Source organism: Tursiops truncatus, chromosome 16 (genome assembly GCF_011762595.2).
Source record: "Tursiops truncatus isolate mTurTru1 chromosome 16, mTurTru1.mat.Y, whole genome shotgun sequence".
In the NCBI taxonomy this organism is placed as follows: Eukaryota; Metazoa; Chordata; class Mammalia; order Artiodactyla; family Delphinidae; genus Tursiops; species Tursiops truncatus.
Genome location: NC_047049.1, coordinates 40712456 through 40729464, shown reverse-complemented (window position 1 = coordinate 40729464; position 17009 = coordinate 40712456). Strand labels below are relative to the sequence as shown.

At 38.2% G+C, this 17009-nt stretch overlaps 1 protein-coding gene across 8 annotated transcripts in view; it reads left to right on the top strand.

Moving 5' to 3' along the window:
• Positions 1 to 17009, top strand: part of PCDH15 (protocadherin related 15) — a 727135-nt gene that overhangs the window by 558594 nt on the left and 151532 nt on the right. For all 8 annotated transcript variants that reach the window (XM_033841882.2, XM_033841881.2, XM_073793727.1 and 5 more), the window contains one exon: positions 3901 to 4017. In XM_033841882.2, coding sequence (XP_033697773.1) covers positions 3901 to 4017 — 117 coding nt within the window. The remainder of the gene's footprint in view (positions 1 to 3900; positions 4018 to 17009) is intronic.

The window sequence follows — 17009 nt, the reverse complement described above, 5'->3', positions numbered from 1 at the left end:
TATATTCCCATCACATCCTTATACTTTCTCTTTCATAACATCCATCACGCTTGCTAATATTTATTTATTTTTTGCTTTCCACACTAAACTGTAAGCTCAGTACCAGCAGGCACTGTATCTTTCTTGGTGGTAACCATATCCCCAGCACCTAAAGTACTACCTAATGCACAGTGGGAGCTCCATCAATATTTGTGATACTGAGAGCTACAGTGTACATTTTGCTACTTGTGGCAAAGTGTAACATTGATTACCTTACATTATGGATAATACTATCCCCCAAGAATCCAGAAAAAGCTTCAAACTCAGAAATAAAACCAAACCAAAACAAAAAACAAATTTAGGCAGCTAAGAAAGAATCTTCCCAGTACAGGTTTTGATCCAAAAACAAAAAAGAACATTGAGATAAGTTTGTAGCTTGTGTTTAAGAGAGCCCCATGCAAAACATAAAAGGAAAGATTTGTTTGGTTGGTTGGAGATAGGGCCTTTATGACCCTATGTGGCAGAATCACAAGAGAAGGTAGAGAAGTCAGAAAAGACAGAAAGGAAAGTAAAGAAACCAAGACAGAAGAAAGAGCAGAAGATAGATAATATTAAAAAAAACAACTGAAACAGTAAATAGAGGGTGTCTGGTCGTGCAGAACAGAACTGGTAACAGGCAGAGGAAAAAATCAACTGTGTCGTCTGCCAAGGAAGAGGAGGCATCGGCTCCATAAGCCTTAAGGGATTTCAGAGGGCAGGGCAGCCAATGGTTCTATGTGACTAGTGGTAACACTAGAGGGTACTGTAGGAGCCATTCCACCCACTGGCACACACCATCTGGTCTCCTCACAGAGCATGCATGAGAGCTTAAGATGAGGGCTGACGTTCTCTATATTTTCATCATTTAAAGAAAGATGATCGGAATATAACTAGTTAGTACTCTTCTGTCAGGAAAAAAGCCTCTTATCCAGAACAGCTTTCAGCCTATGATTCCAGAAATTAAAAATTCTGTCATCTATTTCTCATCGCTTTCAACAGAGAACGCGCCATTAATTTGTAAATTCACCAGCAAGTTCCTGTCTTCCTGGTATGCTCATTAAAAAGGGTTCCTTAAATCTACTCTGTGGTCTGTCAAAGCAGAAATGGTTTCTGTGATTATTTTAGACTTGAGTTTAGAAAATAAATAAATGAAACTCATATTTTCTTCCTCTTAGATAACTTTCTTCAGGTGCAGTTTTCGTTGCTTGATACATGGAAACTAATTATGCGTACTTGTACAACAATCTTTTTTTCTAAGAAGATCAAGTCTTAGTTCAAGATGGTAATATTCAGAATACTCTTTAGAAACATGAAAAGTAATTTTTGTTCAGACCAACAAAAAGTATAGCCACAGAAAGGAAACTTAATAATAAAATTGTTAACAAGAGAATAGAAAATGAAATTTTCTTTCTGTAAAAACTACCCTCTAGTGGAACAGTTGTCAACAGACTAGGGCTTGCGTTTGGAGAGTGGAGTTTATCCTTAATTTGCTGCATAGTAGAGCATTTGTACAGAAGCAGATTTATGTACAGTTTTCTTCAGACATCCCTGGAGCATAAATATAATGAAGTATTGATTATGCTCTTTGGCATTGCATTTCAGTAAATTCTCTAATCTGAAATAATGCATCATGCAAGAACTGTGTGCAACTGGCTACACAGCTTAGCCACAGTGAAAGATTGTAACCTCAAAATATGTACAATGTACCAGAAGAAGAAACACAGCTACAATAACTGTATTGATTTATTCTTTATGTTGTCAGTGGCAAGCAGACCAAAGGGGGATACCAGTCTTTTAATGGTGTTCAATTATTTAGGTTTCTGTATAATCAGTTTGTGAAGCCAGATTATAAAAATGTCCACTGTGTGTTCAGTTAGAAGGTGATCGGTGACTACTTTCCTGGCCAAAAAATAAAAAGGCTACTGTACTCAACACTGTCAGCGGCTGTATTGACATAACTAGGAAATCACATATTATTTTTTTCCCTGAAGAATTAAGATTACATTAAGATTTTTAATGTCCCCTGGGAGGGGCGGGAGAAGAAAATTCATAGGAATATATTGAGTTTATGTGATTTTGGAAACTCATGTAGAGAAAAATCACAGTTGGGCTCCTTTTCTAACCTTCAGAAGTTATAATTTAGGAGTGCAAGAGGAGTTCTACCCCTTTGGTTACAAGACTCACTTGTTAAAATAATTGGCACTCTTGAAAGCAGGAGGAAGTGTGCATGCAAATGTTTTATATATTCACCCCCTGCCTGAAACCTCAAGATCAATACCCTCCACTCTCCTCATTATAGAGAACCAGTGCTTCCTAGGTTTATTTACTTGTTCAGATTCTAAAGCTCATCATTTATAAAGGAAGTCTTTTTCATGTAGAGGCTGTGAATACTACATGTCAAAACAGAGAAAATGATGTTTTTTATTTTTCAGTTTTGCTTACAGCTCAAGGTCTCCAATTTTTACTAGAATCTACAGGGTTTTTCAGATTCACGACTCAGAAGTCAGCTCTATTGTGAACATAAAAGCAAGCTCGATTTGACTGTAATAGTTAATTATCCTGACCTCTTTACAAAAAGAGGTGTTTATAATCAGTTAATTTGTGTGTTTCCAATTTACATTGTGCAAAAAAATTGTTGTATCAGAGCAAATATCAAAGACTGTGTAGAATAATTTTCTTCTTTTGTTTTTAACGTCAAGTAAGAAAAAGATGACAGGGAGAATAAGATAACTAACAAATTTAGTTTGGGGCTCAAATATATTTGACCAAAAGTGCCCCCCAAAATGCAGGGTGCAATGATTATTTTTTTAAAAAGTAAATCTAGGAAAGATAAACCAGCCAGGTTAATAAACATTATTTTTGAGAAAAAAAATGATTTGAAATTCTCCATCAAAGATAAAATGTTTGAGAAAAACATGGTCTTGCTCTCAGGAGACCAGACTAATTAGTGGTTTTGCCAAATAAGTAGATTAATTTAGGTGATGTTGCTAAGCTATCGGCAGAATCAGTAACTTTACCTGTCAAATGGCAGTTAAGTGGCAAATTCAGGAACATCTTTTCTTGAGCCACCACACTGTCCCCAGAGCCTAGCATTGGGTCATAAAAATGGAAGGAACCTGATAAATATCATTTAATGAATAAACATAATAGCAATGCATTTATATCATTGAATTGTGAAAATTTAAAGGATGCATATAAATCACTTTCAAAAATTTTTAAATAAATTAAAATTGTTTTCTGACTGAGAACATCTAACCTATGTGTCATTATTGTAGTGTGGTGCAGGGAAAACATCCTTTAATCATTTTATATTTGTAAAAATGTAAGATGGCATAAAAGGATATTTCACAATTTGCATTTGAAATGTTCTAATCATACTATTATGCTAAGTATATATATAAAGAATTTGCAATTGCAACAGAAACATTAAAGAGCTTTCTTTAAAAGCACCAACAACAAAACAAACAAAAATACTGTCTTCTACACCTGTCTCATAGAAGGGCACCTTTTATGAATGTTTTCCTACTTTTCAAAGTTCAAAACTGCATCATACCATTAGAAGTACCTTTAGAGAAAACTTCACACATCACTCCAAATATCTGTAAGATGTATTTGGAGGAGCACAGGGTGTGTGACAGACTCTTTACTTGAGTAGAATGGCCTTTGGTAGAATGGGGCAGGTATCACACACATTAATATTGTATAGGAACTCTGGCAATTTCCTCTGGGGTGCCATTCTGAAGTGAGTGTAATGGAATTGAGAGGATGGAAGGCTGACAGTGGCAAACGGGTTGTGTGATATGAAGAGATGGAGCCGGTCTAGTCACTGTGTACCTCACCTGGTTTCAACAGAAGCACTAAATTCTTAATTGTGTTTTACAGGATATGAATGATTATCCTCCAGTATTTAGTAAACGGATCTACAAAGGGATAGTGGCTCCGGATGCCGCCAAGGGTACACCTATCACAACCGTTTATGCTGAAGATGCAGACCCTCCTGTAAGTAGAAGACGTTGATTAACACCCTGAACTAAAGTGAGAAAAATCTTTAACACTTATAAATGATCCAGTTCCCAAGACAGTGCAGTGAGTCTGTGTGAGTTCCACTCTGTTCACTCACATACATTTGATGTACTCTTGCCTGTTGCATCCACAGGTACAAACCATATTTCAAGCAATTATTATTGAACTTAGACAATTAGGGATATGGTTTTTGTTTTACTGGGATTCAACATTTACTATTTATCAATTTATCTAGTACTAATGATAAATATGTATAGAAAGAATTGTCTACATTTGTAATCAATATCATTCAGGTTCTTTATTTAGAATATTGTAAGCTGAATTTAGCCTGGATAAATTTTATCCTTAGGTATTTTACATTTTATTCATATTTTGTTAGCAAACACTAAATCAACATATGGCATAATATTATATTGAATGTGTTAATTTTGGTAAACTAAAGTTGTATTGCTTTTAGAACATATTTAATAGATTCTGTTATTATCCAGAATTTCAGGGCATCTTTTGAGATGCCCTAAATTGTCTTTCAAGACAGGGGGTTCCTAATTAAAATATTATTATAGCAGAAGTGAGGTAAATTTTCCTGAATATTGTTTCTTAATGGATTAAAAATAGCATATAAAACTAATAGGGCTTCCCTGGTGGCGCAGTGGTTGGGAGTCCGTCTGCCGATGCAGGGGACGCGGGTTCATGCCCCGGTCCGGGGGAATCCCACATGCCGTGGAGCGGCTGGGCCCGTGAGCCATGGCTGCTGGGCCTGCGCGTCCGGAGCCTGTGCTCTGCGACGGGAGGGGCCACAACAGTGAGAGGCCCGCGTACCGCAAAAAACAAACAAACAAACAAAAAAAACCTAATAGTACCAGTATAAAAATGCTTTCTGTAAATAACTTGAGGGTGTTATAGGTATTAACTATTTATTCTCATAATAGCTGAATGATGAAGATTTGAATTTTTTACCTTGGGTGAGCTTGAAGTACAAGTCAGTGGCTGATATATTCTAGAAAAATGTTAAAAGTGTTAAACCATTTTAGAAAAGTAAGAAAATAGAAAAAGACCTCAATTTTATAAGTGATTTAAAAATTCAGTTTTGTGTTGCTAATATAAACAGTATTTATGTAATGCTATTTATTTAATAAAATATAAATGGCAATCATAACATTTTTCAGCTTCAGTTGTGACAAGCCATATAAAGTCTTTTGTGACTATGACGTCTTGAAAAATAATAATGTTAACATGAAAGCAATGACCTTTCACTCAGAAGTTCCTTTTCTCAAGTGTGTTAAAATGTCTTTGAAACTGATTTATTGAATCTTGGGAAATATGACAGGCAAAATTTCATAGCCTTGGACATACCAATAGAGATGGTCGATGTGAAATTGGTGTTTTGTCTGCTTTTTAAGTAAACTGTCAGAGGTACGAAATACTTTGAAATTAGGACTACAATTCAGTTCTATTCAAGATGTGTTTTGAGCACCAACTCCATAGTAATCACTGTGCTAACCAGGTTTTGCTCTCCAGAAACTGACACTCTCATAGGAAAAGCAGAACTGCACATAGAAACTAAAAAGCACTGTATTGAATGAGCGTACATGTAGGGGAGGAAGACTTTTCCTTTCTTCCCCTCTAGGCTCTCTGGCTGGTCTAATAATTAAATTGACATAAGACAGATTAACAGGAGAAAAACAAATTTAAATTTGTACCAGAGCTCATAAAAATATGATGCTCAAATAAGTGACTAAAGTAGGCAGCTTTTATACCTTTTAGACCAAGAAACAATACATTTGTGAAGAACCGACAAGATGAAGGGGTTTGGGCTTGGGATAGTATTTTAGTAAAGAAGTAAAAAGGTTTGCTTACACGGCCTTCTTGTCTTTGAATTCCCTATCTCTGGTAGTAAGGATTTCTTCCTTTCTCCTGGTGCAGGCAGGATACCTTTCACATGGGAGATTTATTTCCTGCTTTCAGGGGGACAAAGAGGAGTCAGAGTGTGCATCTCATACTGACTGTTTCTTAAGTAACTTTAATTCAAAATAATCAATATGCCCAAGTGGCATATTTTGGGCAGACTGCCGTGAACCCTGTCATAAGCCAACACAGCATCTTAAAATACTAATATTTCTAAGAAATTTTCATTAGCACAGAATTTAAGATAGTGTTAAGCTTAATGACACTAATGATGAGAGACTAAAAGTAGGCCTGCTGTTTACCTATGTGGGATAGACCTCAAAGCCTTAGCATGGATGGCAAAATCCTCACTTCACATGTGACACCGTGACCTTAGTACCTAGTTTGACATTCAGTCACTGCACTGATGTGAAAGAAGCTGTCTTGGTCTGTTGTCTGTTTTGTAAATAAGTTATATTACTTCTCTACAGTATTTACCTAGAGAGAAGGCCTCCTTTTTACTCCCTAAGCCCGTTTACAGAAACTTAGCAGGCTCAAGTGCTATATTTCTTTGGAAGAAGCTCTGAGGTTTGCATTCCTAATAGTATTTTTTTTGAACAGTTAATGTCTAATGCTGGCTTTTCAGTATATGAAAGGTGGATGCCAGTCATTCAACTGGAATACTGAGCATGCTTATTTCAGCTAACAAATATAAATTTTATCAGACTTAGTTTCGATCCTTGAAACACTAGCAATCGTTTGGAATAACTAGTATTCAGCATTAAGTTTTCCATCATTGCTGCAAATTGTGTCCCTTAAATTAGCATAGTTACAATTTGGGTGCACCTACACCAATCTGTAGGTGCTCAATAAAAGCTCAATTCCATGAAATTTTTAAGAAAATAAAAATGATACAGCTTTCAAAATGTTATGACTGAGTTCACTTTTATTATTTTATGTAAGTACCACAAATCAAAATCAGTATTTTTTGGATGAGCTTGCCAAGTGTTTTCTATTCTGTTACTATTGTAAATATTTATTAATTAGAGGAAGATAGTTTCAATTTCATATCCTTCAGGGCTCTTATGTCAGTTCCACTACTTAGGGCTGTGAGTATCTATGGGTAACACTGTGTTTATTTAATGGTCTCTCTTCCAAACTAGAAGGTAATTTCCTTGAGGGAAAGAATCCAAACTTATTCCAGTTTGTTTTCCCACATCTAATTATGTTTGGTACTTAGTAGCAAATGCTTGTTGAATAACTGAATAAATGAATAAATAAGCAGTTATTTCTGTGCTCTTTAGAATTTTCAAAATGTGCCAGATCTTCAGAAATTTAGTTATTTGTGACCCTGGGCAAGTTTCTTATTGTCTCCAAGCCTAAGTATGGCCATTTGAGGGCTGTAAGAATTAACTGGAGTGATATATATATAATGCTAAGCGCTGCTTCTGTTCCCTCATATAAGTAGGTATTGTTACAATTCTGCAATAATAATGTGCATCTCTAGAGGTTGACCACATCTTTTTCAAGGCATCATGTTTCTTGTGAATGAAATGAGAACCACCCATTTTAAACTAGAAAATTGCAACCACAAAATATCAGATGGAGAAATGGGTAAGGTCTTAAAGCCAGAGAGAACATTCTTGCCAAACGTAAATTAAGAATTATAAAATGCATGTTGTGTAAACCTGAAGTGATCTAGAGGGAGAAAAACATCTTCCAGGGATTATTTTCCCCCTGAATTAAAGCTGTTAGGACTTTCATTTTCTGCCTTGCTTTTGTGACACCATTGACATTATGTAGTTCACCGGAGACGTGTATAGTGAATGACTGATCATTTTGGATATTAAAAATTGCTAACCTTTTCTTTCTGCTCACTAGAGACTTCTCACTCCAAACTTTCACAAAACAAAACTGCAAGTTTAATTTTCCAGTTGCATATTTTTATTCTTTCTGAAGCTGTGGCCAAACCCCATGAGACAAGAGGTCTCTTTGTGGGCAGGGTAAATGCCTCACAGAATAGTGTCCTTCATGACCATATAGACGTGGAAAAATTGGATAAATAAATGAAGCTTACATTTTGCTAATTTCCAAGAAGTTATGGAACCCACGGAGGAATATCATCTCATTCTGTCATTCTTTCCATTTAATGCATTTGAGGAATTTATAAGATTCTTGTTTAAACTAAGTCAGTACTTGGAGCATGTTTAATATTAGCAATTTTGACAAACTTTCTTATTTGCATATATTCATGTGAGAAATATTTATATATTGAAGACTTCTTTTTTAGGTTTCAGTATCAATTTATGAAGTGAATGTGCTCCATGAAAAAGATCTTGTAAGTTCTCAGTAGTAACTGGCTTTAAATATCAATGAGTATTCTCACTACACATTTTTTTTCAGAAAGTATTTTTATAAAGGCATAATAATTGCAGCTGTGAGGTGATTTTTTTCCCCTCTGCTGAGATTTTGAGAGCTATACTATCCTTTCAGAGTTCAGACAAGCTACCTGAGGAATTATTATTATTATTATTATTTACGTCTTTATTGGAGTATAATTGCTTTACAATGGTGTGTTAGTTTCTGCTTTATAACAAAGTGAATCAGTTATACATATACATATATTCCCATATTTCTTCCCTCTTGCGTCTCCCTCCCTCCCAGCCTCCCCATCCCACCCCTCCAGGCGGTCACAAAGCACCGAGCTGATCTCCCTGTGCTATGCGGCTGCTTCCCACTAGCTAGCTACCTTACGTTTGGTAGTGTATATATGTCCATGCCTCTCTCTCGCTTTGTCACAGCTTACCCTTCCCCCTCCCCATATCCTCAAGTCCATTCTCTAGTAGGTCTGTGTCTTTATTCCTGTCTTACCCCTAGGTTCTTCATGACATTTTTTTTTCTTAAATTCCATATATATGTGTTAGCATACGGTATTTGTCTTTCTCTTTCTGACTTACTTCACTCTGTATGACAGACTCTAGGTCTATCCACCTCATTACAAATAGCTCAATTTCGTTTCTTTTTATGGCTGAGTAATATTCCATTGTATATATGTGCCACATCTTCTTTATCCATTCATCCGATGATGGACACTTAGGTTGTTTCCATCTCTGGGCTATTGTAAATAGAGCTGCAATGAACATTTTGGTACATAACTCTTTTTGAATTATGGTTTTCTCAGGGTATATGCCCAGTAGTGGGATTGCTGGCTCCTATGGTAGTTCTATTTTTAGTTTTTTAAGGAACCTCCATACTGTTCTCCACAGTGGCTATATCAATTTACATTCCCACCAGCAGTGCAAGAGTGTTCCCTTTTCTCCACACCCTCTCCAGCATTTATTGTTTCTAGATTTTTTGATGATGGCCATTCTGACCGGTGTGAGATGATATCTCATAGTAGTTTTGATTTGCATTTCTCTAATGATTAATGATGTTGAGCATTCTTTCATGTGTTTGTTGGCAGTCTGTATATCTTCTTTGGAGAAATGTCTATTTAGGTCTTCTGCCCATTTTTGGATTGGGTTGTTTGTTTTTTTGTTATTGAGCTGCATGAGCTGCTTATAAATTTTGGAGATTAATCCTTTGTCAGTTGCTTCATTTGCAAACATTTTCTCCCATTCTGAGGGTTGTCTTTTGGTCTTGTTTATGGTTTCCTTTGCTGTGCAAAAGCTTTGATGTTTCATTAGGTCCCATTTGTTTATTTTTGGTTTTATTTCCATTTCTCTAGGAGGTGGGTCAAAAAGGATCTTGCTGTGATGGATGGCATAGAGTGTTCTGCCTATGTTTTCCTCTAAGAGTTTGATAGTGTCTGGCCTTACATTTAGGTCTTTAATCCATTTTGAGCTTATTTTTGTGTATGGTGTTAGGGAATGATCTAATCTCATATTTTTACATGTACCTGTCCAGTTTTCCCAGCACCACTTATTGAAGAGGCTGTCCTTTCTCCACTGTACATTCCTGCCTCCTTTATCAAAGATAAGGTGACCATATGTGCGTGGGTTTATTTCTGGGCTTTCTATCCTGTTCCATTGATCTATCTTTCTGTTTTTGTGCCAGTACCATACTGGCTTGATTACTGTAGCTTTGTAGTGTAGTCTGAAGTCAGGGAGTCTGATTCCTCCAGCTCCGTTTTTCCTTCTCAAGATTGCTTTGGCTATTCGGGGTCTTTTGTGTTTCCATACAAATTGTGAAAGTTTTTGTTCTAGTTCTGTGAAAAATGCCAGTGGTAGTTTGATAGGGATTGCATTGAATCTATAGATTGCTTTGGGTAGTAGAGTCATTATCACAATGTTGATTCTTCCAATCCAAGAACATGGTATATCTCTCCATCTGTTTGTATCATCTTTAATTTCTTTCATCAGTGTCTTATAATTTTCTGCATATAGGTCTTTTGTCTCCTTAGGTAGGTTTATTCCTAGATAGTTTATTCTTTTTGTTGCAATGGTAAATGGGAGTGTTTTCTTGATTTCACTTTCAGATTTTTCATCATTAGTGTATAGGAATGCCAGAGATTTCTGTGCATTAATTTTGTATCCTGCAACTTTACCAAATTCATTGATTAGCTCTAGTAGTTTTCTGGTAGCATCTTTAGGATTCTCTATGTATAGGATCATGTCATCTGCAAACAGTGACAGCTTTACTTCTTCTTTTCCGATTTGGATACCTTTTAGTTCCTTTTCTTCTCTGATTGCTGTGGCTAAAACTTCCAAAACTATGTTGAATAAGAGTGGTGAGAGTGGGCAACCTTGTCTTGTTCCTGATCTTAGTGGAAATGCTTTCAGTTTTTCACCATTGAGGACAATGTGGGCTGTGGGTTTGTCATATATGGCCTTTATTATGTTGAGGAAAGTTCCCTCTATGCCTACTTTCTGCAGGGTTTTTATCATAAATGGGTGTTGAATTTTGTCGAAAGCTTTCTCTGCATCTATTGAGATGAACATATGGTTTTTCTCCTTCAATTTGATAATATGGTGTATCACATTGATTGATTTGCATATATTGAAGAATTCTTGCATTCCTGGAATAAACCCCACTTGATCATGGTGCATGATCCGTTTAATGTGCTGTTGGATTCTTTTTGTTAGTATTTTGTTGAGGATTTTTGCATCTATGTTCATCAGTGATATTGGCCTGTAGTTTTCTTTCTTTGTGACATCCTTGTCTGGTTTTGGTATCAGGGTGATGGTGGCCTCATAGAATGAGTTTGGGAGTGTTCCTCCCTCTGCTGTATTTTGGAGGAGTTTGAGAAGGATAGGTGTTAGCTCTTCTCTAAATGTTTGATAGAATTCGCCTGTGAAGCCATCTGGGCCTGGGCTTTTGTTTGTTGGAAAATTTTTAATCACAGTTTCAATTTCAGTGCTTGTGATTGGTCTGTTCATATTTTCTGTTTCTTCCTGATTCAGTCTTGGCAGGTTGTGCATTTCTAAGAATTTGTCCATTTCTTCCAGGTTGTCCATTTTATTGGCATAGAGTTGCTTGTAATAATCTCTCATGATGTTTTGTATTTCTGCAGTGTCAGTTGTTACTTCTCCTTTTTCATTTCTAATCCTATTAAGTCTTCTCCTTTTTTTTCTTGATGAGTCTGGCTAATGGTTTATCAATTTTGTTTATCTTCTCAAAGAACCAGCTTTTAGTTTTATTGATCTTTGCTATAGTTTCCTTCATTTCTTTTTCATTTATTTCTGATTTGATTTTTATGATTTCTTTCCTTTTGCTAAATTTGGGGGTTTTTTGTTCTTCTTTCTCTAATTGCTTTAGGTGCAAGGTTAGGTTGTTTATTCGAGATGTTTCCTGTTTCTTAAGGTAGGATTGTATTGCTATAAACTTCCTTCTTAGAAGTGCTTTTGGTGCATCCCATAGATTTTGAGTCATCGTGTCTCCATTGTCATTTGTTTCTAGGTATTTTTTAATTTCCTCTTTGCTTTCTTCAGTGAGCACTTCGTTATTAAGTAGTGTATTGTTTAGCCTCCATGTGTTGTGGTCAGAAAAGATACTTGATACAATTTCAATTTTCTTAAATTTACCAAGGCTTGATTTGTGACCCAAGATATGATCTATCCTGGAGAATGTTCCATGAGCACTTGAGAAAAATGTGTATTCTGTTGTTTTTGGATGCAATGTCCTATAACTATCAATTAAGTCCATCTTGTTTAATGTATCATTTAAAGCTTGTGTCTCCTTATATATTTTCATTTTGGATGATCTGTCCATGTGTGAAAGTGGGGTGTTAATGTCCCCTACTACGAATGTGTTACTGTTGATTTCCCCTTTTATGGCTGTTAGTATTTGCCTTATGTATTGAGGTGCTCCTATGTTGGGTGCATAAATATTTACAATTGTTATATCGTCTTCTTGGATCGATGCCTTGATCATTATGTAGTGTCCTTCTTTGTCTCTTCTAATAGTCTTTATTTTAAAGTCTATTTTGTCTGATATGAGAATTGCTACTCCAGCTTTCTTTTGGTTTCCATTTGCATGAAATATCTTTTTCCATCCCCTCACTTTCAGTCTGCATGTGTCTCTAGGTCTGAATTGGGTCTCTTGTAGACAGTAAATATGTGGGTCCCTTGTAGACAGCAAATATATGGGTCTTGTTTTTGTATCCATTCAGCCAATCTGTGTCTTTTGGTGGGAGCATTTAGTCCATTTACATTTAAGGTAATTATCGATATGTACGTTCCTATTCCCATTTTCTTAATTATTTTGGGTTCGTTATTGTAGGTCTTTTCCTTCTCTTGTGTTTCTTGCCTAGAGAAGTTCCTTTAGCAGTTGTTGAAAAGCTGGTTTGGTGGTGCTGAACTCTCTCAGCTTTTGCTTGTCTGTAAAGGTTTTAATTTGTCCATCAAATCTGAATGAGATCCTTGCTGGGTAGAGTAATCTTGGTTGCAGGTTTTTCACCTTCATTACTTTAAATATGTCCTGCCAGTCCCTTGTGGCCTGCAGAGTTTCTGCTGAAAGATCAGTTGTTAACCTTATGGGGATTCCCTTGTGTGTTATTTGTTGTTTTTCCCTTGCTGCTTTTAATATGTTTTCTTTGTATTTAATTTTTGACAGTTTGATTAATATGTGTCTTGACGTATTTCTCCTTGGATTTATCCTGTATGGGACTCTCTGTGCTTCCTGGAGTAGATTAACTATTGCCTTTCCCATGTTAGGGAAGTTTTCAACTATAATCTCTTCAAATATTTTCTCAGTCCCTTTCTTTTTCTCTTCTTCTTCTGGAACCCCTATAATTCGAATGTTGGTGTGTTTGATGTTGTCCCAGAGGTCTCTGAGACTGTCCTCAGTTCTTTTCATTCTTTTTTCTTTACTCTGCTCTGCAGTAGTTATTTCCACTGTTTTATCTTCCAGGTCACTTATCCGTTCTTCTGCCTCAGTTATTCTGCTATTGATCCCATCTAGAGTATTTTTCATTTCATTTATTGTGTTGTTCATTGTTGTTTGTTTCACCTTTAGTTCTTCTAGGTCCTTGTTAAATGTTTCTTGCATTTTGTCTATTCTATTTCCAAGATTTGGGATCATCTTTATTATAATTATTCTGAATTCTTTTTCAGGTAGACTGCCTATTTCCTCTTCATTTGTTAGGTCTGGTGTGTTTTTATCTTGCTGCTTTATCTGCTGTGTGTTTTTCTGTCTTCTCATTTTGCTTATCTTACTGTGTTTGGGGTCTCCTTTTTGCAGGCTGCAGGTTCGTAGTTCCTGTTGTTTTTGGTGTCTGTCTGCAGTGGCTAAGGTTGGTTCAGTGGGTTGTGTAGGCTTCCTGGTGGAGTGGAGTAGTGCCTGTGTTCTGGTGGATGAGGCTGGATCTTGTCTTTCTGGTGGGCAGGTCCACGTCTGGTGGTGTGTTTTGGGGTGTCTGTGGACTTATGATTTTAGGCAGCCTCTCTGCTAATGGGTGGGGTTGTGTTCCTGTCTTGCTAGTTGTTTGGCATAGGATGTCCAGCACTGTAGCTTGGTGGTCGTTGAGTGAAGCTGGGTGCTGGTGTTGAGATGGAGATCTCTGGGAGATTTTTGCCATTTGATATTATGTGGAGCTGGGAGGTCTCTTGTGGACCAGTGTCCTGAAGTTGGCTCTGTCTCCTCAGAGGCACAGCACTGACTCCTGGCTGCTGCACGGAGAGCCTTTCATCCACACGGCTCAGAATAAAAGGGAGAATAAGTAGAAAGAAAGAATTAGTAGAAGTAGAAAGAGAGAAAGAAAGGAGGGAGGGAGGGAGGAAGGAAGGAAGGAAGGAGGGACGGAAGGAAGAAAAGAAAGGAGATTAAGTAAAACACAGTAAGATAAAATATAATAAAGTTACTAAAATAAAGAAATAATTAAGAGGAAAAAAATTAAAAAAAAAATGGACGGATAGAACCCTAGGACAAATGGTGGAAGCAAAGCTATACAGACAAAATCTCACACAGAAGCATACACATACACACTCACAAGAAGAGGAAAAGGGGAAAAAATCATAAATCTTGCTCTGAAAGTCCACTTCCTTAATTTGGGATGATTCGTTGTCTATTCATGTATTCCACAGATGCAGGGTACATCAAGTTGATTGTGGAGATTTAATCCGCTGCACCTGAGGCTGCTGGGATTTCCCTTTGTCTTCTTTGTTCTCACAGCTCCCAGGGGCTCAGCTTTGGATTTGGCCCCGCCTCTGCGTGTAGGTCGCCTGAGGGCGTCTGTTCTTCGCTCAGACAGATGGGGTTAAAGGAGCCGCTGATTTGGTGGCTCTGGCTCACTCAGGCCGAGGGGGAGGGAGGGGCACGGCGTGCGGGGCGGGCCTGCGGCGGCAGAGGCTGGCGTGACGTTGCACCAGCGTGAGGCGCGCCATGCGTTCTCCCGGAGGAGTTGACCCTGGATCCCGGGACTCTGGCAGCAGCGGGCCGCACAGGCTCCCCGGAAGGGGGGTGTGGATAGTGGCCTGTGCTCGCACACAAGCTTCTTGGTGGCGGCAGCAGCAGCCTTAGCGTCTCATGCCCGTCTCTGGGGTCCACGCTTTTAGCCGCAGCTCCCGCCCGTCTCTGGAGCTCCTTTAAGCAGCGCTCTTAATCCCCTCTCCTCGCCAAGTAGGAAACAAAGCGGTAAGAAAAAGTCTCTTGCCTCTTCGGCAGCTCCAGACTTTTTCCCGGACTCCCTCCGGGCTAGCTGTGGTGCACTAACCCCTTCAGGCTGTGTTCAGGCCGCCAACCCCAGTCCTCTCCCTGCGCTCCGACTGAAGCCCGAGCCTCCGCTCCCAGCCCCCACCCGCCCCGGCGGGTGAGCAGACAAGCCTCTCGGGCTGGTGAGTGCCGGTTGGCCCTGATCCTCTGTGCGGGAATCTCCCCGCTTTGCCCTCCGCACACCTGTTGCTCTGCTCTCCTCCGCGGCTCCCAAGTCTCTGCCCGTGAAGGGGCTTCCTAGTGTGTGGAAAACTTTCGTCCTTCACAGCTGTCTCCCACTGGTGCAGGTCCCGTCCCTATCCTTTTGTCTCTGTTTATTCTGTTTTCTTTTGCCCTACCCAGGTACGTGGCGGGGGTGGGGGTTTCCTTGCCTTTTGGGAGGTCTGAGGTCTTCTGCCAGCGTTCAGTAGTTGTTCTGTAGGAGTTGTTCCACGTGTAGATGTATTTCTGGTGTATCTGTGGGGAGGAAGGTGATCTCCGCATCTTATTCTAACGCCATCTTTCCGGAAGCCTCAGATTTGGAGGCTGGAAGTCCAAAGTCAAGATGGAGGTGGGTTTGGTTCTTTCTGAGGCATCTCTTCTTAGCTTGCTGGTGGCCACTTTTGCACTATGTCCCCATGTGGTCTTTCCTCTGTGTGTGCACGTGCCTGAAGTTTCTCCTGAGGAATTATTTTTAAAGTGATTGCACAGGTGGATTTAACATCCTTTTTCTGTCATTTGAGGATACTTTTGTTGATCTCTAGAGAGTAAAAAAGATGGTCAGTTTTTCTTTTCCATGATGCATGACTTAAAATGTCATGATGTCACCAAATAATGCAAGGTAATTATGGCGATATTCTCAAAATGCTTAACCCTCTGCCTAGTCATTATGTTGCAGTCTATTAGCGGAGGGCATAACAGTAGAATAAAAACAGCATCGTCTTTATCCATGATTTGCTGTTTGCTGGCTTTGTGTGCAATAGTTGAAACTGTTCAGGGCTAGGAGTGTCATAAGATTGTATTTTTATCTCCAGATAATATGGCTGTTCTGTATTATTTTCCATTGCTATATCTGCAGATCTGTTTTTCATCACTCATCACATACTGGTTTGTGTTGTTTTGCTGTATTGATTTAGGTTATTGCTAGCAATGTAGCGTAAACTCTGGTTTTAAAGATCAGTGCCTAATAACCACATTTGCTGACCCTGGAGCATGTTGGGGGAATGTATGTAGCTCAGTGGGTTTTTTCCTTCACGTCAAAGCTGTTAGGGAAATAATCAAGAACTATTTTCACGAGTCATGTCTGCTTGTGAATATTGAAATGAGGTAGCCCAGCCTGAGTCCCTTTGGTCTCACATAAAAATTCACAGAATGAAACAGTTGGGACTTGATCTGTAGAATGACAATGGGTTATAATTAGATTTGAAAGTGTAAATGAATACAAAGACAAGGTTTTATGAGACAGTTTATACATGATTATGTCTAGAAAAGGCTTATCTGAGTGTTTTAAGAATCTGTGTCATTTTCTTTTGTTTTGTGGCTTATAGATTCTTTTCAAGACCAAATATACTGTTAACATTACTTGAAATCAATATTAGATTTAACTGTTTCAGATGCAAATATTTTTCTTCTAATTCAGAAACTGCAATGCCTACCAGGGCTAACAGGGTGTTTTTCTTTTAAGTAGTGATGTCTATAAAATTCAGGGTTTTTTTAACCTTTACAAAAGTGTCATCCAGTGATATGTCTTTTTTTTTTTTTTTTTTTTTTGATGAGAATAAACCTCATGGGATTAGGATCCCAATATGTTGCAACAAGAGAGGTTTCCAAGGGAATTGAGTGAAATATAACAAGCTGCCTCTGGGGCTCACTCGTAGGTCTCCCTTATGGCTTAAATAATGTGCTTTATTTTGACTTTCTTGCCAGAGGAAATGGGAAGAGACCCTCTAAAAGAG